Genomic DNA, 27504 nt, shown 5'->3' on the forward strand with positions numbered 1-27504 from the left:
CGCTCTGCCTCAGCGACGAAAATAGCTGCGGTGCCGACAGCGCGATCAGCCTCAGCACCGCAAAGAGGGTCGGCACCCAGCCACTCCTCTGTCCGCGCACCAGCAGCAGACCTCCTGCAGGGCACCTCTAGGCTCAACACAGCAGGACACTCTCTGCCACTCTCTCCTACTAAAGAACTAGAGCAGAGAGCAGGCTTAGATCAGCCTAGAGAGCGGGAACAACAGCTTCTCACTCAGTGACCTTCTAGTGCCACCTGAGCCTCACTCTCCGCTCCTAGACACAAAGGACTCCTTTCTTGACCTGCCACTTTCTCCACCTGAACTGGCTTTCACCGATGGTGACCTTGAGCTACAGCAGCAAGCGGAGTTCTCCCCTCCTGCTTCTCCTCCACAGGCATCTTTACCACCTCAGGTCATGGCTCAAGCCCAGCAGCCTCAGTTTCTCTACGTTACCCCCCCCCCCTCCCGTGGGCAATGCTTGGCTTCTCCTACCCCATGCCTTGGCCTCAGTGGTACCCATGGCAGAATCTTCCTACCAATCATCTTCCTTCGGTGCCTCAATCTCCTGCTCCATCCACTTCCAGGGTACCTGAGCCCTCTCCAGAGTCTGGGAGCTATGCATCATATCCTAACTCACCTAACCCTAACTCTCCATTAGCCTCAGATGAAGCCATCCTCCCTCCACCTCCACAGTCCGTGGACGACTGCAAACAATTTCAAGAACTTTTCAGGAGAGCTGCACTCTCAGTCAGGATATCCCCTTAGAAGAGGTTCAGGAGAATCAGCACAAACTCCTCAAAATTCCTCAACCGTCTGCGCCCTCAAAAATCGTGCTCCCTATAAATGAAGCACTCATGGAGCCAGCTGACACCCTCTGGCAAACCCCAGCTTCTCTAGTACCAACTTGTAAGAAGATCGAATGTAAATACTACGTTCCTGCAAAGGACGCAGACTTCCTATTTTCTCATCCACCACCGAACTCTCTTGTCATTGATGCAGTTACACAGCGAACTAAACAGTCACAATATCGACCAACCCCACAAGACAAGGACCTTAGACGCCTTGATGTCCTGGGCCACAAGGTTTATACATCCTCTACACTACAATTCAGGATTGCAAACTATTCTGCTCTCCTCGCCAGCCGTGATTTTGATAATTATAATAAGCTTCTCGAATTTGCCTCATACATCCCAGAGGACAGAAGAGCAGACTTCAAATCAATCCTGTCTGAGGGACAACTGATCTCCAGAACGGCCCTACAGGCGTCCTTAGACACGGCGGACACAGCATCCCGTACCACTGCAACTGCTGTGGTTATGCGCAGACGCAGATCCTCATGACTGTCTGTGTTAGGTATTCCTGAAGAGCTCCAGACCAAAGTGAAGGACCTCCCCTTTGATAAGGACAAACTCTTTTCAAAAAAACTGATGAACTCCTCCACACCATGAAAGATTCGAGAGCGACACTGCGCACCCTGGGCATTCACCCATCACTTCCCAGGAGACAACGATACCAACCATACCAAAGACCACGCACACATCAGTACTATCGCCTTCAATCCAGACCGTATGACGCAGCTAGGAATCGTACTAGACCTCCCAAACGCAGACAAAATCAAAATCAAGCCACCACCTTCCGGCTACCAGGCAATAAACAACAGTTTTGAAGCTTTGGTTGAGGGTCTGCACGACCATCCCTTGATTCCACCACTTACTTGTCCATTTGGCCACCGCCTCCAGTATTTCCAACATGCTTGGCAGTGGATTACACAGGACTGTTGGGTCCTTGAAATAGTTCGGACCGGTTAATCTATCCCGTTCATATCCTACCCTTTCCCCTTCCCCGTCCCTCTTCAGGGACCCCTCTCACAAACAGTTACTTCGCACAGAAGTGGCACACCTTCTGCAACTAGGCGCAGTGGAACCTGTGCCAGCGCAACATCAAGGGACAGGGTTCTACTCCCATTACTTTCTAACGCAGAAGAAAACAGGGGAATGGAGGCCTATACTAGACCTACGCCGACTGAACAAATTTGTGAGGACACAAAGATTCAAGATGGTCACATTGGGCACAATAATACTTGCATTGGATCAAGGGAACTGGTTCACAGCCCTCGACCTACAAGATGCTTACCTCTATATATCAATACGTCCAGCTCACAGACGCTTCCTACGATTCACAATTGGTCAGGATCACTTCCAATACAGAGTTCTCCCTTTCGGACTCTCCACAGCTCCAAGAGTTTTTTCCAAGACTCTAGCCATGGTTGTGGCTCACCTCCGCAAACATGGGGTCACACTTTTCCCCTACCTGGATGATTGCCTCATCAGGGGCGACTCCTAAGGCGAGACACTTTAAGCCACGTGCTTCACCATTTCCATTTTTCACAGCCTAGGCTTCCAAATAAACATTCAAAAATCTACCCTGATACCTACGCAACAGATCGAATTCATTGGAGCTCATCTCGACTCAGCCCAGAGCAAGGCCTCGCTCTCATGCAACAAATTCCTCGCTATCACGCAGCTCATACATACGCTCTCTGTTCGTCCCAGGACGCAAGCAAGAATCTGCCTGCAGCTCCTTGGTCACATGGCAGCTACCACCTTCGTGGTTCAACACACCAGGCTACATATGAGATGCCACCAGGGCTGGCTCAACTCCAGTTCCAAACCCAGCAGACTCCTCCACCTCATGTTATAAGTTCCCTACAATGGTGGACAAGTCCAGAAAACCTCTGCACAGGGGTTTCCTTCCAGCAACGATCCCCAATGCTCATGCTCACCATGGACGCTTCCCTGATTGGTTCGGGAGCGCATCTAGGGGAACACAGGGCACAAGGCCGGTGGTCTGCATCAGACATATATCTACACATAAATCTCTTAGAGCTCAGAGCAGTGAGGAGAGCATGCCTTCACTTTCTTCCTCTCATAAAGAACAAATACCTACGAGTCTTAACAGACAACATAGCATGTATGTATTACATAAACAGACAAGGAGGAACCCGATCACATTCCCTCTGCATGGAAGCCTTTCGACTATGGAATTGGTGCATACGACATCGAATACAAATCATCGCTTCCTACCTACCAGGCTCTCACAACACGACTGCCGACGCACTCAGAAGACACTTCTCGATGGAACACGAATGGGAACTGCACCTCGCAGTACTCCAACAGCTCTTCTCCCACTGGGGCATGCCGTCCATAGATCTCTTTGCCACAACTCGAAACCGAAAATGCCCTCTGTTTTGCTTCAGGGCGGGACTCGGGACTGCATCCTTAGGGGATGCATTCCTCATCCCATGGAACAACTGCCTCCCGTGCGCCTTCCCACCTATCCCTCTACTACACAAGGTCCTTCGGAAGATCACGGACGACAAGGCCCAGGTCATCCTTATTGCCCTGGCTTGGCCGAGATAGACGTGGTACCCCTACCTTCTCCGCATGTCCTCCCGTCACCCACAGGCTCTCCCCAACAGACCAGACCTCCTTTACCAGGACAATGGACAAGTCCTTCACCCCTAGCTCCAAAAGCTCCACCTCACAGCCTGGTTCCTTCATGGTTCCAAACCCATGAACTAGCCTGTTCTGAGCAAGTCCAACATGTCCTCTTGCACAGTAGGAGAGACTCCACTCGTAAAACCTACCTTCAGAAGTGGAGACGTTTCGCTCTTTGGTGCTTGCATAACCATTTAGCACCCAATAATGTGACCCTCCCTAACATTCTAGACTACCTCCTGAAACTAAAACAGGACGGACTCTCGATCAGCTCCATCAAAGTGCACCTGGCGGTGCTTACCACCTTCCATGACCTATTGGATGGGTACTCACTCTTTACACAGCCCACCATTAAATGCTTTTTCGCTGGCCTGCAGAGTCTTTACCCTGAAATTCATCCAACAGTGGGTACATGGAATCTTAACCTCGTACTTCATGCCCTCATGAAACCTCCATTTGAGCCGTTGGCTACCTCCTCTCACCTCCATATGTCCATGAAGGTGGCTTTCCTAGTTGCCATAACATCAGCGAGGAGAGCTGGTGAAATGAGTGCCCTCATGGGGCACCCTCCCTGCACAATCTTCTCCAAGGATAAAGTCACTTTGAGACCACATCCTAAATTTCTCCCAAAGGTGGTGTCGACCTTCCACCTCAACCAACCTATATACCTACCTACTTTCTATCCCAAACCTCACAAAACTCCGCAGGATGCAAGCCTGCATACTCTCGACGTGAGGAGAGCAATTGCCTTTTATTTAGAACGGACTAACCCATTTCGCAAGTCTCCACATCTCTTCGTTTCCATTGCCGAAAGATCAAAGGGCACGGCCATCTCTAAACAACGTCTATCCAAGTGGATCTCTGACTGCATCAGATCCTGTTACCGGGCGAAGAATCTTCAACCGCTCGACAACATTAGAACTCATTCCACTAGAGCCATGTCGGCATCCATTGCCTTCTTACACAACATTCCCATTCCTGATATCTGCAAGGCGGCTACATGGTCATCTGAACACACGTTTGCAAAACACTATGCTCTCACGCAAGACATCTCGGCAGACGCAATAGTAGGCCGTACAGTACTATCTTCAATACTCACTGCCGCATCTCCTGAGTCCCACCAACCATAGTGGGTACTGCTACACATTCACCTAGAGTGGAGCACCCACAGGGACAGCATTTGAAGAAGAAGAAGAGAAAGGTACTCACCTTGCAGTAACTGAGGTTCTTCGAGATGTGTGTCCCTGTGGGTGCTCCACTCCCCGCCCTCCTCCCCTCTACTTTGGAGTACTAGTCGGATGCTCCACGGTGGAGAAGGAACTGAGGAGGGTGTGGGGCGCACGCACTCAGGAAGATTCCAACTAGACGGGAGATACCATCTGGGTGCGTGCGCCCCAACCAGGCACTGCTACCGAAAATCTCCGATCGACAGCGCCAGGACGCACCGTCACCTAGAGTGGAGCACCCACAGGGACACACATCTCGAAGAACCTCAGTTACTGCAAGGTGAGTAACTTTCTCGTCTTCAGATCAAATTCTCAGACTAGTAGAAAGATGAGTCTCGTACAATTGTATAAAAATTGGCCAGATTCATGATCTGCCTGATATTCAGCAGAGGAAATTCCGCACCTAAGGGTTCTCTGTGCAAGTTAATTTCATCCTGTCCATGTAAATTCCAACTCATGTAAACATATATGTATATAAGGCTCAGATATTACATAGAGAGGCACCATAGAAAATATATGTAGTAATAACAAATGTAATAACTTTTTGCCTAATATAGTTGCGCAAACAGACAAGATGCTGTTCTCTACAAGAATATATTAGCGTTTGTGCTGTTCACTGAATGTATTAAAGAGAGAGTTTCCCTTTAGTGTCAAAGTACATTGCAAAACTGGAGGAAAGCTCAAGAGCAGGAGGCAAAATGAAACAGCCTATAAAGCTCCCTGTAGAGTACTTTATATGTAGTTCCTTGCCATGCTCTTTTGAATTAACATCAGCTGAATTAATTGTGCTGAGATTGTCTAAATTTTATTGCTAGCTGATTTGTGTTTTTTTAATCTGAGCATTTTACCTAAATGTGATAGCTAGATAGTCATCTGAGACTCTCTTGTTGCATCACTGCACTTCTTTATAAGGTATGTCCTTCTGTTATGAGGGGTCCTCAGTAGTCTACTTTTGGTGCAGTGTTGGAATTTATTATTTGTGCAGGATATTACCATGATACTAATTTAATCATAAATTCCTTTATTATATTCAAATATACAATTGCTATAAACACATCTATCAGCCTAAAAATAAGCGGTCACTGCACCCAGTACAGTAATAAAGTATTCATAAGCGTGCGATCAGTTTACTTACAAATAAGCCAAACCTAGAGATGACCATCTCATTCTGGCCTTCCTCCAGTATTATCAGGTAGAGTCTGACAACCTTCAGATTCATAGCTCTTTTTATACACTTCAGCTAACTGCTAACCGGCAAAAACCTAGTTTGAAGCAGTTCATCCTTGCTACTTTCCTTCCTCTAAGGCCTTCCTTTCCTATTCTTCCCCACACCTCCACCCCCGCTTTCCAGTAGAACAGTGAGAAGATTTGTTCTTGTTCCTTTTAAGACAGTTTTCCTTTGTCTTGTTACAGCAGCTTATCACTTATCAGTTACTTTTTGATCATACGTCTTCCCTACTCTGTAAGCAATATTACGTATTCTCATGACCTTCTTTTACTTGCTTATTGGGGTCTTTTCCATACTATCCACAAACCATAAAGCAGATACTACTTTTTAAAGCAAACTTAAGCTAACTTTAATTAACTATCCCTACATTACTCACTTTAAAACCATACTCACCATGTGGGTTTTACTACACTTAAGCATTTCAGACATTTTTTTCATTTTGCAACATTTTGTACAACTAATAAACTTGACAAATACAAAATCAAAATAAGTTATCATAATCACATTGATAACTACCAAAGCTTTGAATGACCATCTTCACCAGGGATGTAATCTCACTTTGCATGTGTGTTCCCACCAGGAAGGACTAGTTAACTACCAAATTCTCTGTTCCTGTCTATTTACAATTTTAAGTTTCAAGATCAAGGATGGAATAGGATTCCCAAACTTGGGTACTACTTTTCAAGCATTCTATGGTAATTTGACTTCAGTGTGTAATTCAGTTACAGTATGAAAAATGTGCATGGGATATAAGGTCTTTCCATTGATCCTCATGGTGAATTTTGGTGTGGAAATAAAACATCAGCCGATCAGAATAACAATCTTTGGATCCATACCAACAGCGATTATTTCCAGCCACCATGCAACATTTACCATTCCCAGCATAAGTGGCTTATACTTCACCAGTTCCCCAGCATCTCAACTGTACCGTGAAGTTTGGAGATTGCTCCCCTAGAGAGAACCCACATGCTGGCAACTCTGTAAAATGTTATACCTACACATGTGGGTGTCCCCTAGGTGCAAGCAACAGGAGAAGTCCAGGCTTTCCAGACCCTGTTGTTATCTTTCCACAGTATTTGAGAAGGAGAACAAACTTCTCAAGCCTTATTGGCTTCAGTGTCTCCTAGTACGCCTTCTCGTAGTATTTTTAAAATGGTTTGACTGAGCTGATATTTTTCAGTTACTGGTATGAATAGTCTGAATTGTGTAAAACAACAACACCAACTTCCTTCCCCCTCCCCCCCAAAAAAAAACCACCACCACCACCAAAACCTTTCATGGGTCCAATATCATGGGGGTTAATTGTGGAAAGGAGATATAGAGCTCCTTATCCCAATCAATATGATCTCTGCCATACCAAGTTTTCAATTTCTCTGTGGATAAAGAGGGCAATGTACCTTGTTGTGTATCAATGAGTGGCTTTGATTTTTCTCTAGTGCATACCCATCGTACACAGGATATGTTATGGCTCTGGCTGTTGCCCTGCCTTGATGATCCTCACTGGTTTGGTTGATCTTCATTTACTGTAAGCTGTGCTTCCTTAAATAAATTAATTATTAAGGGATAGCTCAGTGCTTTGAGCATTGGCCTGCTGAACCCAGGGTTATGAGTTCAATTCTTGAGAGGGCCTCTTTGGGATCTGGAGCAAAATCAGTATTTGGTCCTGCTAGAGAAGGCCGGGGGCTGCACTTAATATGACCTTTCAGGGTCCCTTCCAGTTCTATGAGATAGGTATATCTCCGTATATTTATTTATACTGCACATATTATATGCATTCAGAAGTTCTTGATTAACAAGTTCTTTGCTCATTCATTGGATTTAGTATGTCCGCAGCCAACTTGTATTGGAATGCTCAGTCATGTTCCCACAGGGTCTTAATGTCTAACAGGTCCAGGTTTCAGATTGATGCTCCGGCTCTAAATGACCCTGGTAAGTCACTGGCAGATAGGGCTCTGTCGGCATCTCTTTTGAATTGATTCGGGTGCCTTTACCTCTGCATGTCTGTCAACGAAGTCTTTACAATAGTCTTTTATAATTTGCCATACAATTGGCCAAGCTCTGGTGGACATAATTCTTTTGGCAAATGCGATGAAATCAAGCTGAACAACACAGGTATGTATAATTTGAACATCATTGTACAGCACTTCTTTAAGGGACTATACCTCTACCTTTGGGCATTCTTTTTCTCTTTCTTTTTTTTTTTCTCTCCTCCGTTGTATGGTATTTGTGCCACCCTTATTTTTACTGTCTCTGATTCTCAAAAGAGTACATATTGATAAGATCTTATTTGATTAAAATTTACAAAACATGTATAATGCACCTCATGTCTAACATACACATATGGAAAATTGAAGGTACTATGCCAGTGCTAGCTTTTTTTGTTTTATATAGTAGGGGCCTCTTCATTTTGGTGCTGCAAATGGTTTTTTTCCAAGGTTAACTGTACCAGCACTCTGTCCCGTACTTGCTAGTCTACATTTTGGGCTTTTCAGATAAAGTATGCCCTCATTTTTGGCATGATCCTGCTGTGCACTAGACACACAAATTGTAATTTTTTCCCCCATCTGTCTTACCCATTGTTCTGGGACCAAACCTTCCTTCATTAGTGTTGGCATAGGAACCGTGAACAAATGTTCTGGGAGTCTCTTTTCTCTGCCTGTTATAGCAGTAAAAGGAGACACACTGGTTTTATTTTGGGTTCCCATTAAAGTCAGAAGAGTAGTAGGTAATTATTTCATCCCAGTCTTTGCCTGATTCACACACAATCTTCTTTAGCATTGTTTTGACTGTTCTGTTTGTGCTTTCCGCCAAGCCAGAAGCACACGGCTGAAAAATTATGTGAAATTTTTGTTCTATTCCCAGCATAATGCAAGCATCTTTCATCACCTTCCCTGTGAAAGTTGTTCCCTGGTCTATGTCTCTGGATCATTCCCCACTTGGAAAAGACATGCTCTGTTAATAGTTTTGCTGTAACAGGAGCAGGTGACTTCTCCAATAGGCAAGGCTTCTATCTATTTAGTAAAGACATCAACAATTACAAGTAGATATTGGTCTGCTGCCTCTTGTGTGGAATAACTCCTCAGCATGGTTAATCTGCAGCCTTTCCCAAGGAACCCTGAGGTGCTGTGCCAGCATAAATCCATATTTTGTTTTCCCTGGTGAATTGCTTTTAGCAGCAAATAAGACAATTTAATTATTAACATGATTTATAAACTTTTTTTTTATAATCCAGCCACTTTAATCTGTTACTGATAAGTGGCATCGGCATTTTGATGGGCCCCCACTGGTATACCATGCACAGATCTTAGTATTTCCTTGTCAGGGAACTGTGGTAGAGTTCAGACCAGCTAAAGTAAGTCATCTCCTTCAGTGAGCAACAAGGAGCAGTTTACCGTTTAACTCCTCATGTAATACTTTTTGTATTTAAGAGCAGATACTTCTGGATTAGATTCTTGTAATATTGTTAAATCAATGTTTCTTCTTCGAGTGCTTGCTCATATCCATTCCAGTTAGGCAGTTGACGGTGCCGGGCGGTCCGACTTCGAAGTACGCTCTGACTGCGGCGTAGATACAAGAGCCACAGGAGTCTTATGCCTCTTGCTCCTTGGGGAGAGGGAGCGGTGCCGGGCAGAAGCTTGGGCCGGTGAAGGCTGGTGCCGAGGAGCCTTCACTGCAGTTGTACGCTCCGGTGCAGAGGAGGCACTTGTCCCCGGTGCCGCAGTCAGTGCCGAAGATGGAGGAGTTAGAGCTGCCTCCATCAAAAGTTGCTTCAGGCAAATGTCCCGTTCCTTTTTTGTCTGGGGCTTGAAAGCCTTGCAGATTCGGCACTTGTCCACGAGTTGGGATTCGCCCAAGCACTTTAAACAGGAGTCGTGAGGGTCTCCTATGGGCATCGGCCTATGACAGGCCATGCACGGTTTGAAGCCCGGGGAACCGGGCATGGGCCCCGGTACCAGGTGAGGAGAAGGGGCTAACCTCTGATCCTCTTTAGCTATATACAATAACTATTACCAGAACTACTAAAACAGAACTAACTAGAACTATAGAAAATCAAACTATGTACACAATAACTATATAAATGAGCGAATAGCTAGGGAGGTGGAGATCAGCTAAGCCGCGCTCCACTGTTCCAATGACCGACACGGGCGGTAAGAAGGAACTGAGGGACGGATGGGCCGGCAGGGGTATATATCAAGCACCATAGCGGCACCACTCCAGGGGGCGCCCTGCCGGCCCACCGTGTGTTGCTAGGGTAAAAGTCTTCCAACGAAAGTGCATGCAGCGCGTGCAAACCTAACTGGAATGGATATGAGCAACACATCTCAAAGAACAACTGTTAGAAAGGTGAGTATCTGTCTTTTTTTGCTTGCACTCAAGTAGTAACACCACAGACTGGATAATCATGAGAGGAACCTATACTGGAGCTCCACTAACAGCAGCTTCATCCACCCTGTGGTTTTTCCTGCTCACTTCCCCATGACTGGAATGAGCTTTTACCTTAAGCACATATACCACTGAGTTATCCAATTTATTTGCTAGTTCCCATACACAGGACAAAATGGCTTAATAGTGTAAAGGCTTTTGATCTGTACTGCAAAATAAATTCCTACTCCACCAAGGGAGATATGTTGTCAAAGCATCACAGATGCACTGAGAGTCTGAACGTGTTATACCTGCTGGTCGTTGTCCTTTATTACTGAGTGATGATATCTCTGCTACAGTAGCCACTTCAGCATACTGGGTTGGGGTGTGTACTGCACCTGTACTGCACATGTTCAACCTGAACTGAAGGTGCCCAAACCACACGTCTTATGACTTGGGTCCCTATTTTGGTGATAGGATGATCCATCAACATATATTGTCAGGCCCTCAGAGTGAAGCCATTCAGAATTTATATTATGTACTGTACATGGGATAAAATGGTTAGAGGGCCCCTTTTCTAAAATACTTGCTTGGAGTACCACAAGTAACAGTCTTGCAGGCAAAGATGAGGGTTGTTTAAGATGACAGACTTCAATTTGGTGCTCTTCCAGCAGCAAGGACCACCGTGTCAATCTAGGATTAGTCTGGTAAAATCAGAGTTGATATAGTGTCAAAAGATACTTTAAAGAAGTATGAGCAGTGTACAGTTTTGTGTCCCTGAATCCCATCAAATATCTAAAATGTGTCAGAGCTCACCGAACAGATGATAAATGTTTTTCACATGGGGTAACCAGCTCCATTCAGTATCCTGGAAGCATAAGCATTAGGTTTTTCTCTGTCATGATAGTCCTAAATTAACACAGTTGAAATGGTTGTGTCCCTTTTTGCGACAAACAATCCAAAAGGTTTTGTATAACTTGGAGTGCTAAGAACTGGAATTTTTGTTAAAGTCTCTCTAAACTTGTATGCTGCAGGGAGAGGTGTCTGTTCCCATGCTACAGTTTTTTGCAGGAGCTGGTAGAGAGGTGCAGCGATTGCTGTGTAGTCAGATAAGAAATCCTGACGAAAGGCTGTTCTGCCCAGTGAGACAGCAGCACTCTTTCTGTGTTAGGGAAGGGCAGCTCCAAAATCAGTTCCACCTTTTGTTTTTCTGGCGCTTGCTGGACAGGATGCAGGGTTAGTTCCAGGAAGAAAACTTCCTGCAAACAGGTTTCTAGTACATTTTAAATGGTTTTCCCTATCAGAAGTATGCACCAGAATGTCATCCGCATATTGCGCAGCATTTTCTTAATAAATTTAGCCCTAAACAATTAATGGGATTTGTTTTCAATCTGGGATATTTCAATCTATTAAAAGAATTTAGTTTTTGTGCTGTTATTCTTTTAGACTTACAAAACATCACTGTATAGATTTTTACTCCCTAATTAACATTTGCTTCACAGTTAATCATAACTTTTGTAGTTTAATTTCTATTTGCTATTGCATTATATTAAGCATATCAATTTCCACATGAAGTGTAACTGTTTTTGTGCTTAAAAAGTTTCCATGTACCCTTATTAAAGTGACGGATTACTCAGAGCCACCTTAAGGGTCAATCTTCCTAACATTGCTTTTCTTGTGCACCTTCCCCCTGCTGTTTCTTAAGAAGTGCGCTTTGTTTAGTTTTTCATTCTTTTCCTGCAATGCTTTTAGCTGCTGTTTTATTACTTAAAAAGGATCTCTCCCCATTGTCCTAGTTCTGGCTGGCCATGCCACAGTTCTGACCATGTCCTCTGGTCCCCATTTAAAAATATATTGAACTTTAACCCCTTGGATACCTCAATGCTTTTATAAATGCTAAATAACAAAACTGCATGACACTAGATACCTGTGTTTGGCAAAACATCTCCCCTTTGCAACTTTGAATGAAAGATTTGGCTAGATGATTAGTGGCATTTTTTTTTAAAGCCAATCTATTTCACACATTTTCTTTTTAGATTGGTGTTTTTTTAAATTCTGAGGTCCATTGCTATCCTGTAAACAGTTTATTATGAAAGACCAAATAAATACTTTAAATTTGCCGAGCTTACTCTTGCCAAATGAGCCTCAGAACCTTCTTTCTTAAAATGGTTTTACCTTTGCAAATTGCGATTTATGAGCAGATGATACATTTAAGTTGCTCACATTTCTAAACTGCAATTTTATTTTTATATTTACGCTTTGGGTAAGTTTTTACAGGCAAGATAACTTTTTGGGCCTGGGCTCTAATTGCTGAATCCTAGCAATGTTTTGTTTTACTGCCATTTTCACTCCCTTATTTTCCTCAGTGTTGCAGCTATCTGTGACTTTAGTAAGCTTATTTACACTTACATTTTTCTTTTTCTGACAGGCAGTATTTCTGTTTTAATTTACTAGGTGTTGTCCCCAATCTATCAGCAGCACCCCTTATGTTGCTCTTAATAATCTTTCTGCACGACTGTACGTAGGTTATGTCCCTATTAGCATATTTGGAAGTAGTCATGCTGTATAGAAATCCCTATTTCCTTTTCAGTGATTTTTGACTAAATCATCCATAGTCAAATGATATTGTCTCTCTGCATGCAGTAGTCATTTACAATTGATTATTTACAGACCATTCTTTGGGAAAAGAGCCCATTTTCCTTCAGAGCATGTGTAAAGGCTACTGCAGAAAAAGTATAGTGGAGGTACTTTCACTACCTGACCAGCCCTTTGCGTGATTTGACGACCAGGTTTCCACTGAGCGTGACTGTGTACTGCAATTGTATTGCATTGCCATAAGTTAGTTTCATTATTAAATCAACCTTTTAACACTTGAACATACCCATTAACACTTCTGTTTCCATTGTTAACACTTCTGCAAACCTCGACTGTTTAGTTCCCTCCAAAATTTGCAGCATTCATTTGTGCAAAAGCTACTTTTTAAACTCTTCACTCTCTCCCCATAAAAATCACTTGTTTATCTCCCAAAATGACACATTTGTCAGCTGATTTATCTCAGCGGCTCTGAGCTTATTTTTGTGCTTTTTGCGCTCATTCTTCAAGGTGGTGCACTTTGAGTCCAAAGACTAGCTTGATCTGCACTATAGAGTTAGGTCAGTGTAAGGCAGCTTAAGTGTGTCTATCTACACTATAGTCTTTGTTCCCCAAAAGGTGTAGGGTGTATGTCGGTGTAGTTAGGGTGATGCAGTGTCCATGTAGACACTGTGTTATTTAACATCAGCTGTTGACTAAAATTCTTTTCAATTTCATGGCTTCATTTTGGAGCCGTGAAATTGACAAGAAAGGCTGGTAGGTTCCCTGCTGTGAACCACATGCCTGGCTCACAGCTCATGCTGTCATCCTTGGGTGGGTGGGTGGGTGGGGGGCTCCAACTAGAGTCCGGCTGCCCATTCCCAGGCACTGCTACTCAAGCTCTCCACTCCTGGCAGCTCCCCCCCAGCTCACTGCTCCAAGCCAGGCTGCTGACTGGGCTCCCTGCTCCGAACACAGCTGCCGGATGCTGAGAGCCAGGCCTTCCAGCTCCCCACAGAGCTCCCAGAGTGTAGCTGCTCTGAGAGGAGACAATAGCAGCATGAAATTGAGCCTGGGGGCTCACAGCTGGGCTGTCACCCTGCGGGGCTGTCCAGCTGTGAGCCCTGCATGGCTTCTATTTTTCCACAATGCCCCCACTTCAGTCACTGCAAGCACTCTTGATGAGGATATACTCCAACAGCAGAAGGAGAGTAGTGTGGACACCAATAGCTGATTGACTGCGGTGGAAGGTCGACCTAAATTAAGCCGACCTAATTTTGTAGTGTGGACATGCCCTTAGCCAGCCCAAATACAATCCCTATAACACAGCTGCCTTCGTCTGTGCTTTCTTTACCTTGGGATTGTTTAAGAAGGCAGTATTAATATTGGTCTCCCGTAGTCTTATTGTTTAAAATTTCAGTGGTATTCAATGGATCTCTGCCGCACTTTGCCAAGAAGCTTTCCACATAGGTATACAAGGTACATTCCATTTCTCTTTTGCTGGTGATTTTTACTTTAGGAGAGAAATTATAGTGGCTCCAGAGGATAAGTCACTACACTTTACCCTGGGGGTTTAGAGCAGCTGAAATTAATGTTGGTGGAAGTCCCTTCATGGTTGCTGGAATGTTGGAATTATTATTTATCAGAGGTATTACCACAACACTAATTTAACCATATATTACTTTATTAAATCCAAAGGCCAAATGGTATTTATACAATTGCTGTAGACATATCTATCTGCCTGAAAACAAGCAGTCACTATATCCAGTACAGTAACAAAGTATTCATTAGCATATGAGCAGTACACTTACAAACTGGCCACACTGAAAGATGATCGTCTCATTCAGACATGCCCTAGCACAGTGGCTCTCAAAACTTTTTTACAGGTGACCCTTTCACATAGCAATCCTCTGAGTATGGCTCCCCCCTTATAAACTAAAAACACTTGTTATACATTTAATACCATTATAAATGCTGGAGGCAAAGCAGGGTTTGGGGTGGAGGTTGACAGCACACAACCCCCCATTTAATAACCTCGCGACCCCCTGAGGGGTCCCGACGCCCAGTTTGAGAACCCCTGCCCTAGCCTGATCAGGTAGAGTCTGACAAAGAACCTTAAAATTCATTGCTCTCTTTATACACCTCAGCTAACTTGCAAGCTTTTGCAAAAACTCAGTTTGAAGCTGCTCATCCTTGCTACTTTCCTTCTTCCAAGTCCTTCCTTTCTCCACAGCCCTTTTGCTTGTTTCTTAAGACTGTTTTCCCTGATCTTATTTCTGCAGCCTTTCATATTGTCAGTTACTTTTGAACCGTCCGTCTTTCCCACACTATAAGCAATATTGCTTATTTTTCTCATAACGTTCTTTTACTTGCTGATCGAGGCCTTTTCTATATTTGCCACAAACCATAAAGCAGATATTTTCTTACTTAAAGTTAGCTTAAGCTTGCCTATCCCTACTTGCCGTGTAGTACTATATATGTATTTAAAAGGCCCTGTGTACTTATGTAGTGTGTTAGACCTAAAGTTTGTGACACAGCCCCACAGATTATATAGCAGAGTTGAATTGTGTTGCAGTGTTTGGGAGAACACCTTAATTAAAGCAGGATTTATGAGCTTCACTTGGTAGCCACCTCCATCTAACCCCAGGAGTACTGTAGTCCCTTCTGTTGCTGACTGCTCTTTCTACTTCAGTCTGCAACACAGTCTCCCTTCCTATGGGCCTTAGTGGGTCTGCAAGATAGGAGGCCCATTCTTGCAATTCAGCAGCTGAGTAGCTGTCAAGTGGCTGTCATGCAGAGCTCCTAAGTCCTAAAGGAAGGAAGTAGCTTGAAAGGCCTTGTCTATGCTACAGAGTTTTGTCAATGCAAGTTAAGCCGACAGTTAAAAATTGGTGTATGCACAAGCAATGAATTACAATGGTCCTTCTGTTGGCAGAGCGCGTTTACAGTTGGTGCTCTAGCATCTACAGTGAGAGGAGTGCACTATGAGTAGCTATCCCACTCTGCTACTTGCCATCTTCTGCAGCTAGGAGTTGTGGCAAGGCAGACTGGATCGCAGTGCAGCATGGGTGTGGGCTCTCAATGTCCCATGAAGCAGTTCTTTCCATCCCAGCATTCCATGGGCTTCCGACTGCATTTTGTGGCATTTTTAAGTGGCTCCTGCTTACTGTGTGCATGCCTTCTCTGTGTGAAAGGATGAATCCTACACGGTTCTCTACTGTTGTGGTCACTGTTATGAATACATCTTGGATGATCATGCAGTATATCTTGAGCTCCCAATCTGAACAGGAATCAAGAGTTGCCTGACCTGCTGCGTGCCATGGAAAGAAACAACACCAGATAACTTTTGGCATTCACGGAGTAGCTGCAAACAGAGGACCGTCACTTTTGGGCTCAGGAAATGAGCTCAGAGTGGTGGGATTGCATTGTTATGCAGGTCCAGGATGATGAACAGTGGCTGCAGAGTTTTCAGTTCTGGAAAGCCAGCTTCCAGGAACTGCTCAGCACTTGCCCCAGCACTGCGGTTCAAGGACACCAAAATGAGAGCTTCCCTCTTGGTGAAGAAGTGTATGATGATTGCTGTGTAGAAGCTGGTGAATCCAGACTGCTACCAGTTGGTTGTAAATCAGTTTGGAGTCGGGAAGTCCATCCTGCTAAGGAGGACTGTGACTCTTGGCAATGTGCATAAAATATTGGATGGTTTTGCGGCAATGGGATTCCCTAACTGGGATGGGGTGATAGATGGTACACACATTCGAATTTTGGCCTGGATTATTTTCATAGAATTAAAGAACTGGAAGAGATCTTGAGAGGTCATCTAGTCCAGTCCCCTGCACTTGTGGCAGGACTAATTCCTGACAGGTGTTTGTCTAACCTGCTCTTAAAAGCCACCAATGATGGAGATTCCACAACCTCTCTGGGCAATTTATTCCAGTGCTTAACCACCTTGACAGTTAGGAAGTGTTTCCTAATGTCCCACATACACCCCCCTTGCTGCAATTTAAGCCTGTTACTGCTTCTATTATCCTCGGAGGTTAAAAAAAACAGGTTTTTTTCCTCCTCCTTGTAACAACCTTTTACACACTTGAAAACTGTTATCATGTTCCCTCTGTCTCCTCTTTTCCAGACTAAACAAACCCAGTTTTTTCTAATCTTCCCTCATAGACCATGTTTTCTAGACCTTTAATCATTTTTATTGCTCTTCTCTGGACTCACTCCAGTTTGTGCACATCCTTCCTGAAATGTGGCACCCAGAACTGGACACAATACTCCAGTTGAGGTCTAATCAGAATGGAGTAGAGCAGAAAAATTACTTCTCGTATCTTGCTTACAACACTTCTGCTAATACAGCCCAGACTGCTGTTCGCTTTTTCTGCAACAGTGTTACACTGTTGACTCATATTTAGCTTGTGGTCCACTATTACCCCCAGATCCCTTTTCGTAGTACTCCTTCCTAGGCAGTCATTTCCCATTTTGTATATGTGCAACTGATTGTTCCTTCCTAAATGGAGTACTTAGCATTTGTCCTTGTTGAATTTCATGTTATTTACTTCAGACCATTTCTCCAGTTTGTCCAGATTATTTTGAATTTTAATCTTATCCGCCAAAGCACTTGCAGTCTCTCCTAGCTTGGTATTGTCTGCAGACTTTTTAAGTGTACTCTGTATGCCATTATCTAAATCACTGATGAAGATATCGAACAGAACTGGACCCAGAACTGATCCCTGTGGGACCACACTCATTATGCCCTTCCAGCATTACTGTGAACCACTAACTACTCTCTGGGAACGGTTTTCCAACTAGTTTTGCACCCACCTTATAGTAGCTCCATCTAGGTTGCATTTCCCTAGTTTATTTATGAAACGGTCATGCGAGAAGGTATCAAAAGCTTTACTGAAGTCAAGATATACCACGTCTACCACTCTCCCTTTCCCCCCATCCACAGGGCTTGTTACCCTGTCAAAGAAAGCTATCAGGTTGGTTTGACAGTATTTGTTCTTTACAAATCCATTCTGACTGTTATCACCTTATTATCTTCTAGATGTTTGCACATTGATTGTTTAATTTGCTCCATTATCTTTCCGGGTACAGAAGTTAAGCTGACTGGTCTGTAACTTCTCGGGTTGTCCTTACTTCCCTTTTTATAGATGGGCACTATATTTGCCCTTTTCCCGTCTTCTAAATTCTCTCCCGTCTTCCAAGACTTCTCAGAGATAATTGCTAATGGCTCAGATATCTCCTCAGTCAACTCCTTGAGTATTCTAGGATGCATTTCATCAGGTCCTAAGTAATTTTTAACTTGTTCTTTCCCTATTTTGCGATGGATTACATCAATAGAAAGGGGTACTTCTCTGTGCTATTGCAGGCGCTTGTGGATCACGGTGGGTGTTTCACTGACATTAATGTGGCGTGGTTCAGGAAGGTGCATGACACATGTATTTTCAGTAACACTGGCCTGAACGAAAAGCAGGAACTTTCTTTCCAGATCATAAGATTCTGATGGGGAATGTTGAAATGCCCATATTAATCCTGGGAGACCCAGCATATCCCTTACTCCTATGGCTTATGAAGCCTTACGTGGAAAACGTGAACAGCAGCGAGGCATGCTTCAACAGTAGGCTGAGCAAGTGCAGAATGACTGTAGAATGTGCCTTTGGCAGATTAAAAGTACACTGATGCTGTCTTTATGGCAGGTTAGACACAAATGACCAAAATATTCCTGTGGCAGCCTGCTGTGCACTTCATAATGTTTGTGAGGCTAAGGATAAAAAGTTCCCCCTGGATGAGGTGTGAAAGTGGATTGCCTGGCTGCTGAATTTGAGCAGCCAGATACCAGGGCTATTGGAGGTGCACAACCGGGGGTGGGGAGGAGAGGGCGGACTATTCGAATCAGAGAGGTTTTGAGGCAACATTTTGACAATAAGCATCAGTAATATGTTTTTCTATAAAGCACCGTGCCATGCTTTGTTAACTTGCCACCTTGCTTAAAAATTGTGATGATTCCTGACTGGGATCTGTGGTCAGCAAATGATTAGACTGCTACTATATATTACTGCCAGCAGCAACCACCGTCTGTAGGAGACAGAGTGGTTTAACAACACCAGCAAGACTTGGTGGGAGGGGAGATAAGAGTGCAGGGTAGTGTAGGCTCTCATAGCTGTGTGTCCAGCTATCATTTTGGAAGCTGTACAAAAGGGTGGAGTGAATGGAGTACCCAGATGTTCCGGAAAGTTGCAAAGAATGTGTGGGAGGAGTTTGGAGCGTGCATGGAAAGCACTTCTGTATCAGCTGCAGGGAGGGGCTAGCATGCATGTGTTCTGTCAGGAGAATGATTAGGGACTTCAGCATCTGTGTTTGCTCCTGCATCACTTTTATCATCTGCTCCTGGTCTTTCCAAATGCACTCCTCATTGTCCTCTGTCCTGCTTTTCTATTTCATATTTTTCCTTTGGGGTCTCTCTCCTCTCCCTGCAGTCTTTTTTTCAGCCTCTAAGGGTTGGCATGCCTCTCAGAACATGTCCTCCTTGCTCTGCCTTGGTCACTTCATTATCTAGCGGAGGTGCTCTGCTGGTGTGTAAGGGGTTCCCTTGAAGGCCATATCTGCAGAAGCACAGGAAACAATACCCAGAAGCATGATTGTTAGTTAACTCATGGTATTGAATCATTATAGTAAAATACACCTCATTTTTTAAATGTCTTAATTACTTTCTCTCTGTCCCTTGGAAAGCACACATCTCGGCAAGCACCCCAAAGATGGTGAGTTCTGCCTGAGGGAAGAGAGGGGGGTTGGGTTGGGTGCTCAAGATGGGGCAAAGGGTCTAGGTGTTTTTTTAAGGGGATCACTGCAGGAGACTAGGGCCAATATTGTAAATTCTATCACCATTTTACACAGCAGGGATCACTGAAGCCAATATCTCACTCCTGAGGGTAAACAAGGATGCAAGGGTGCATCTCCCGCATGCGTACAGCTTCAGACCCAGTTCCTATGCTGCTTTGCCTTTGTGCCGCATTGGTCCCCGCACAAGTGATTGCCGATTGGTGCGGGGAAAGTGGAACAAAGGAATCTTTGGCAGAGGATTGACGAGTACCTCTAGGAAGGTTTCCTAGAAATCTCTCTCTAGAATTCCCCTGAAATCTTGATGTGCCTTAACACACTATTCTGCTGTACTGCTTAGCCGCAGAAGGATGTGTGGAGCACACTCAAACACAGCTAATCTTGTACATTTCTATCCCTTCACCCACATTTCTATCCCTTCACCCACTTCTTGAATATACAGAGAAAAGGACAGCTCTACCTCATATGACTGAGTAGCATCAACTCAAAAAGATCACTTACCAGGGCTCTCCTCTCCTGCATCATGCACACCAGAGACAGACTGCTGCAACTAGCTTAGACCGCTCTAGTGTGGAAAAGAGGTCCTGACTTGCTGCATCACTGGACAACCCTGATGTGTGCTCCACATTGTCTTCCAGCTCAGCCTCCTTGTCCATGACTTCGTTCTAGGGTAAGTCCACTGCCCACTGCCTCCAGCTCCGTTTGAAATATCCCCAGGGCTCATGGAGGTAGGGTCGCAGTGAAGGATGGTGTCCAGGTTCTGATAGAATCATCAGGTATATGGCACACCACTGGAGCAATGGTTTGCCTCCCTTGTATACCTGCCTCAGCTCCTTTGTCTTCACACGGCACTGATGCATGTCCTATTCATAATCTGTATCTAACAAGCCATCTGACCATCGGTATCAAAGTTCCGATGTCTGCAGCGGAACTGGGACTGCACAGCCTGTTCTCCCCACAGTGCCAGCAGATCCAGCAACTCGAGTGTGCTCAAAGCAGGAGAGTGTTTGCTGCATGAAGCCACCATGTTCAGCTAAGAAAATGCGATGTGAGCTATTCACATCCAGCAAACAGGAAGTGGAATTTCAGTAATTCCCATGCCTTTAAAGGGAGAGGGATGGATGCCTGTGTACCTGGTGCAGGACAGTGGAATTTGAACCACTGACCAAAGTGGTCAGGATGGGCCTTGTGAGACATCTCCTGGAGGCTATTTAGAGTGATATAATCAAGCATCGTGTCTACACTGACACTTAGTCAATATAACTTTGCCACAAAAAGGTCTGCGCCTCTCATCGAGGTGATTTTATTTTGTTGGCAAAGCAGGAGCATTTTGTCGGTAGAAGCAGCATTGCAGTCCATTGGCCATCACCTACAGTCCTCATCTTAAACCTCTCCAACACATCATCGGTGATCTACAACCCATCCTGGACCATGATCCCTCGCTTTCACAGACCTTGGGAGGGAGGCCAGTCCTTGCCCACAGACAACCCGCCAACCTTAAGCATATTCTCACCAGCAACCACACACCACACCATAGCAACTCTAACTCAGGAACCAATCCATGCAACAAACCTTGATGCCAACTCTGTCCACATATCTACACCAACACCACCATCACAGGACCTAACCAGATCAGCTACAACATCACCAGTTCATTCACCTGCACGTCCACCAATGTTATATGCGTCGTCATGTGCCAGCAATGCCACTCTGATATGTACATCGGCCAAACTGGACAGTCCCTGTGTAAAAAGATAAATGGACACAAGCCAGATATTCAGAATGGCAATATTCTGTAGGAGAACACTTCCTGGCCACACAATAGCAAATTTTAAGGTAGCCATCCTACAGCAAAAAAACTTCAGGACCAGACTTCAAAAAGAAACTGCTGAGCTTCAGTTCATTTGCAAATTTGACACCATCAGCTCAGGATTAAACAAAGACTGTGAATGGCTAGCCAACTACAAAAGCAGTTTTTCCTTCCTTGGTGTTCGCCCCTCAACTGATAGAAGAGGGCCTCATCCTCATCCTGATAGAACTAGCCTCCTTATCTCCAGACTGATTCTTGCCTGCATATTTATACCTGCCTCTGGAAATTTCCACCACATGTGTCTGACGAAGTGGGCATTCACCCACGAAAGCTTATGCTTCTATACATCTGTTAGTCTATAAGGTGCCACAGGACTCTTTGTTGCTTTTTACAGATCCAGAGTAACACGGCTACCCCTCTGATACTTTGCAGTTTGTACACCTCCACTGTTTTGTCAAAGAAACTTGACTTTTGTCGAAAAAACTGTAGTGTAGACAAGGCCTAAGATGCTGCAGTACATACCCCTCTCTCCCTGTCAGTAAAATTTAACAGAGCCTCCTGCAGAAGTTCTAAATTGTCTAGTAATCACTCTTACTCTTCCTGCTTTATCATTTGGAACAATCTCCCCTTCCGTTCTTTTAATGCCCATGTGCAGAAACTAAAAAAACAACAGGGAGAATAAGACAGAAGAGCAAAATGGTCAGCCAGGAAGCTCAAGAGAAGAAGGCAGTAGTTTTGAGATTTGTGATGTCAGCAGGTAATATAAGGGGCTATATGTTTGGCTATATCATATTATACATAGGATTCTGAGTGTGCATGTGGCAACCCAGAAATTGCTCATCCTTTTTTGATTTTTGTTGTTTTGGCAGATGATCACTGTGAATGCTTCCTTGTTTCCTAGCTCTATTACTAATTCATTGATAGCAGTTGGAAATGATGGCCTTCAGGAGAGAGACAGAATGGTTCGAGCTTGTATTGCCATTATCTGTGAACTAGGTGAGAATGTTGAAACAATTAACAAATTCAACACAAAGCATCAACTCATCAAATCTTTAAATATATTTGAATATATTATAGTAGGGAATTTGTAAAGCATATAATCATATTAAAGTGTGGGCTTTTTGTAAAAATGTCATAAATCTAGTGAATGTTTTTAGTTGTCAAAAAAGTCAGTCAATTTAAAATCGTCAGTTTAAAAAAAAAAAAACACCAAAGAAATTGACAGTTTTATCCTTGCCATGAGCTCTTTGCCATTTTTTGTGTTTTTTACAATTAACTTTTGCTATTAAAAATAATAATAATAATAATAAAAAAGTTTCCCCTATCTCAGCTGCTGTGTAAAAGACCCACACAAACTGGCAATAATAATTGAAACTGAAAATTACTAGGCACTGTCAAATGTGCAAATGAAGCTGCAAAATGTTTTCTCAAGTACTTTTCAGTTATAGTAATGGTGATTGTTACGTCTAGTAATAATAGATGACAGTATTTTCACAGAAGAGTGCAAGTATTTAAATTGGCCATATCTTTTTAATGTGTTAATCCCCACATTTATTACTCAAGTTAATATGCATGCCAATCAGATATTAAACTATAATATTTAATTTGCATGAAAAGTTTTAAAATTGGTAATAATATTTAGAAATTTGCTGACAACAAAAAGTAAGTCTTTTCACAGAGATCATTTAGACAAGGGTAGGCAACCTATGGCGCGCATGCCAAAGGTGGCACACAAGCTGATTTTCAGTGGCACTCGCACTGCCTGGATCCTGACCACCAGTCCAAGGGGGGGTCTGCATTTTAATTGAATTTTAAATGAAGCTTCTTAAACATTTTAAAAACCTTATTTACTTTACATACACAATAGTTTAGTTATATATTATAGACTTATAGAAAGAGACCTTCTAAAAATGTTAAAATTATTACTGGCATGCGAAACCTTGAATTAGAGTGAATAAATGAAGACTTGGCACACCACTTTTGAAAGGTTGCTGACCCTTGATTTGGACGATGTGACCTATGTTGCATCCACCATGCTTTCTAGAATTAGTGTAGAACAGTTTCATTTAGATCATTACATGTTAACATCAACTGATGGGAAATAAGTGTAACTGTTGTTTTCAAGATTTAAATTTTAGATTTAAAAAAGTAGAAACTGTAATGTTTTTGCCACATATACAATATTTATACTGCAGTGCAAATCCATTCCATTGCAAAAACACTATACCTGTAGTGAAATGTCCATATACTCTTGTGCGTGTTCATCTTTGTCAAGAAACACTGTGTAGTGGCTGACTCTTGCCAATATTTATGTTGATGAAATATTACAAAATGTCAGCAGCTGATGACTTAATTAAAAGCTTAACTTGACTTAATTAAAAGCTTTTTATGACCACCACCATCTGATAGCATTCACAGGAAAGTTTATAAACAACTCTTTGATAAATTAATCTCAAATATAATGAGTTGTACTCCTGATTTCTTGCTGCAAGTTTATAAATTAATGCCACTACATATTCCAGTATTAGCCATAGTAAGCAAGATTCAAAGAGGCTTCAGCAGTTTATATGGATAAGAATATCCAGGGTTTAAATAGTTAATTCTAACAAAAAGAGTATTGGAAGGGAGATAAAACTTTTTGATTAAGATTTAATCCAATCTCTAACTATTAGGGATTAGGATGAAACCTTCATGGGTAAGCAATTACCCCACAACTGCCTACTGTAGGGTTTCTTGCACTTTCCTCTGAAGCATCTGTGGGGTGGTCACTGTTGGGGACAAGGTACTAGACTAGATGGATCAAGGTTCTGATCCCGTATGGCAGTTACTATATTGCTATATTTTTCCTTTAGTTTGAGTTGTTAAACTGACATGTTTTTCTCCTTTTTTAGCACTTCAGAATCCAGAGGTGGTAGCTCTTCGGGGTGGACTAAGTACCATCTTGAAAAATGTGATTGATTGTCAATTAAGCCGAATAAACGAGGCTCTCATAACTACAGTTTTGCACCTCCTTAATCATCCAAAGACTCGAAAATATGTACGAGTAGATGTTGAATTAGAGGTAGTAATTTCATTTTCTTTTCCAGTCTTAAATATGTTATTAAATTATATTTATTTTGAAATCCTGAAGAACGGGTAACTTGTCACATGCAAGATGCAGTACCATTTCAAAATAGGAAAAAAATGGAAGTGGACCACAGTAGCTCATGTAATTTATTGTATCGTAATTGAGGGCTTCATTTTGAGAATGAGCTTATCTCAAACCTGTAATCAGTTGTTCCAGCTTATAGGAAAAGAGCTGTTTGCTCTGTATATGAGAGAAATTAATAAGTTTTTGAATTTACTTTACCACTTCAAAATATGTGCTAGTGCACATTACTGTATGAGCCATCTGGTTTTGCTTCTATGGACAAGGAGAGGAATATACACCTCTACTCCGATAGAACTCGATCCAATATAACATGTATTCAGATATAACGCAGTAAAGCTGCGGGGAGCCCCGGGTCCTTTAAAGCGCCACCCGAGCCCTGCTGCTTTACTGTGTTATATCCAAATTCGTGTGGAGCCCCGAGCCCTTTAAATCCCCACTGCCAGAGCTCCGGCAGTGATTTAAAGGGACTAGGGCTCCCCACAGCACCTGGAGCACTGGGCCCTTTAAATCCCTGACGGGGCTCTGGCGGTGATTTAAAGGGCCAGAGGCTCCAGCTGCTGCGGGGAGCCCTGGGACCTTTAAATCCCCACCCAAACCCCGCTACTGGAGCTCCGGCAGTGATTTAAAGGGCCCGGGGCTCCCCACTGTGGCTGGAGCAGTGGGCCCGTTAAATCACCGCCGGGAAGCCAGTCCAGTCTGGCACGGCGTACTGGACCAAACTTGATATAACGCAGTCTCACCTATAAGGCGGTGAGATTTTTTTGGCTCGCGTTACATCAGAGTAGAGGTGTATTAGTTGTACAAGAATAAATTGATAAATCAGATGCTGATTTATGTCATGAATGTTAATAGAATTGAGTATCATTGAGTTTTGAAATGAGAATTAGGCAGCTACTTCATGCTCGTGGATATAGCTGCTCATTCTGGCTTGACTAATGTGTCCTTTTTGTGAACACAGTGTAGAATTTACTTCAACTCTCACTAGTAACTGAAAGCTGTCTCTGCAAGTGGGGAAACAGTGTCATGCAGGCTAATAATTTCTTCCTGAGAGTGGAGTGGGGTAAAAGCTTGTTTTGGTTATTTTGCTACTAATTAGTGACATGAATAATTAAATCATAATATTTTACTTTTCACTTCAAATTTTATTCTCCACTATAAAAGTCCATTTTTAAGTGAAACACGTTATTTTAAAAACTTTAAATGGATAATTAAAAGCATAAATATGCAGAAATTGGACATAAATTGAGGACTTGAGAGGTGAGGGTGGAGAAGGATCTTTAATTTGTCAAGAGAATACATTTACATGTGTATTTCTATCTTTTTAGCGAATTTTAGCTCCATACACCGACTTTCACTACAGGCACAATCCGGACACAGCAGAAGGGCAGCTGAAGTAAGTATTAGTACTATTTCTTGTGTCACAGGTTGTGGTAAAGTTGCACTATAACTGAACATTTTTTTCCATAATAAGAGATTTAAATATACTATAATTCACAAAAGAAAAAGAATAAAGATCTGTAATTAGTGATTGTTTTATACTAACCTAGGTGAAATTAGAAGTGTAAACTGTAGCTTGTTGAGTTACGTTGAATTTTAACACTAAAAACTAAATGGGCTATAAATGTAGTTCTCTTTAAATTATCAAAGGCATGATTTAGAAATTGAGTTATAAACCTTGTGGTGTGAAGTAGAGTGTTTTGGTGTCAAGGAACATTGGACCCCTTTCATGTCATTTTAGTAGTAGGCGAAACATCCTTCCGGGTGACAGTCTAGTTTGGTTAGCCCAGGAGAGTATTATACTAACAACAAAAGTGAAGGGGCTAAACATATTGCTAATGCTCAAGCTTATAACCCTTGATGAAGGGACAAAAAGAGAAAAAAATTGTCTGTATATCAATGCTAGAAGCCTGAGAAATAAACAAAAGTTAAGTGTTCATTCTTTAGAAGAAACTGGTATTACTGAAACCTGGTAAAAAATCACATGAATAGAATGGTAAAATTTCTGCAAACACTCTCAGTTTAGGAAGGGTAGAGTTTGCAGAAATGACATTCTAAACCAGGTAATGGTATCTTTGATGTAAATTAATTGTCAGCTCAGAAGCACAGGACCTGGAATGTTCTTAGATCATTTTCTAAGCAATAAAGAGGAGGGTATTAGTAGAGGTCTATTGTAGACCATCACATCAGACTAGAAAACAGGAGAAACAGTTCCATAAGCTTATGTCTATAATATATAAACAGAGAAAAACTTCAATCCTGTAGGATTTCGGCCTTGAGGACATATGCTCAAGGTCTCATTCTGCCAATAGTAAGCCATCTTTGGAGTTTATGGCCTCTCTATGCACAACATTCTGAATTATGGGTTACTTCCTTGTCCCTGATGCAGGGTGACAGACCAATAGATTTGTCTGCATACAGAGGCTAGGCCATACCATATTAAAGTTCTTCAGAGTTTTCTGCCTCCATTCGTGGGCAGGGAGCAATATTGGACCAAGAGTGTAATAAGAAACTTATAGGTAAGATCTATTTTTCCCTTCTAAATTATAGATATTTTCTAACAGAGTATTATACTTAACTTCAGGTAATTTAGTATTCCATGTCTTTTTGACATAAAACAATTGATTGCTCAACTAAAAAGTAGTGGTTGCCTATGTGCCAGTAATCACAATCTGAGTACATTCGTTAGATGCAAACAGAATACCATCCCAAAATGTAACATATTTGACACTTTAAAATGTCAATTTCCGAAAGCTGAAAAATTACATCAAAATTGATTTGAAGGAAAAAATTTAATTGGAAATTGTTTAATAATGTTTGCTAGATAA

At 42.8% G+C, this 27504-nt stretch overlaps 1 protein-coding gene across 4 annotated transcripts in view; it reads left to right on the forward strand.

Annotated features, from left to right (window-relative positions):
- RICTOR (RPTOR independent companion of MTOR complex 2) overlaps nucleotides 1–27504 on the forward strand; it is a 177286-nt gene that overhangs the window by 82624 nt on the left and 67158 nt on the right. For all 4 annotated transcript variants that reach the window (XM_030568019.1, XM_030568021.1, XM_030568020.1 and 1 more), the window contains 3 exons: nucleotides 22398–22524; nucleotides 24420–24589; nucleotides 26005–26072. In XM_030568019.1, coding sequence (XP_030423879.1) covers nucleotides 22398–22524; nucleotides 24420–24589; nucleotides 26005–26072 — 365 coding nt within the window. The remainder of the gene's footprint in view (nucleotides 1–22397; nucleotides 22525–24419; nucleotides 24590–26004; nucleotides 26073–27504) is intronic.

This window comes from Gopherus evgoodei, chromosome 6 (assembly GCF_007399415.2).
Source record: "Gopherus evgoodei ecotype Sinaloan lineage chromosome 6, rGopEvg1_v1.p, whole genome shotgun sequence".
NCBI classification, from domain to species: Eukaryota; Metazoa; Chordata; order Testudines; family Testudinidae; genus Gopherus; species Gopherus evgoodei.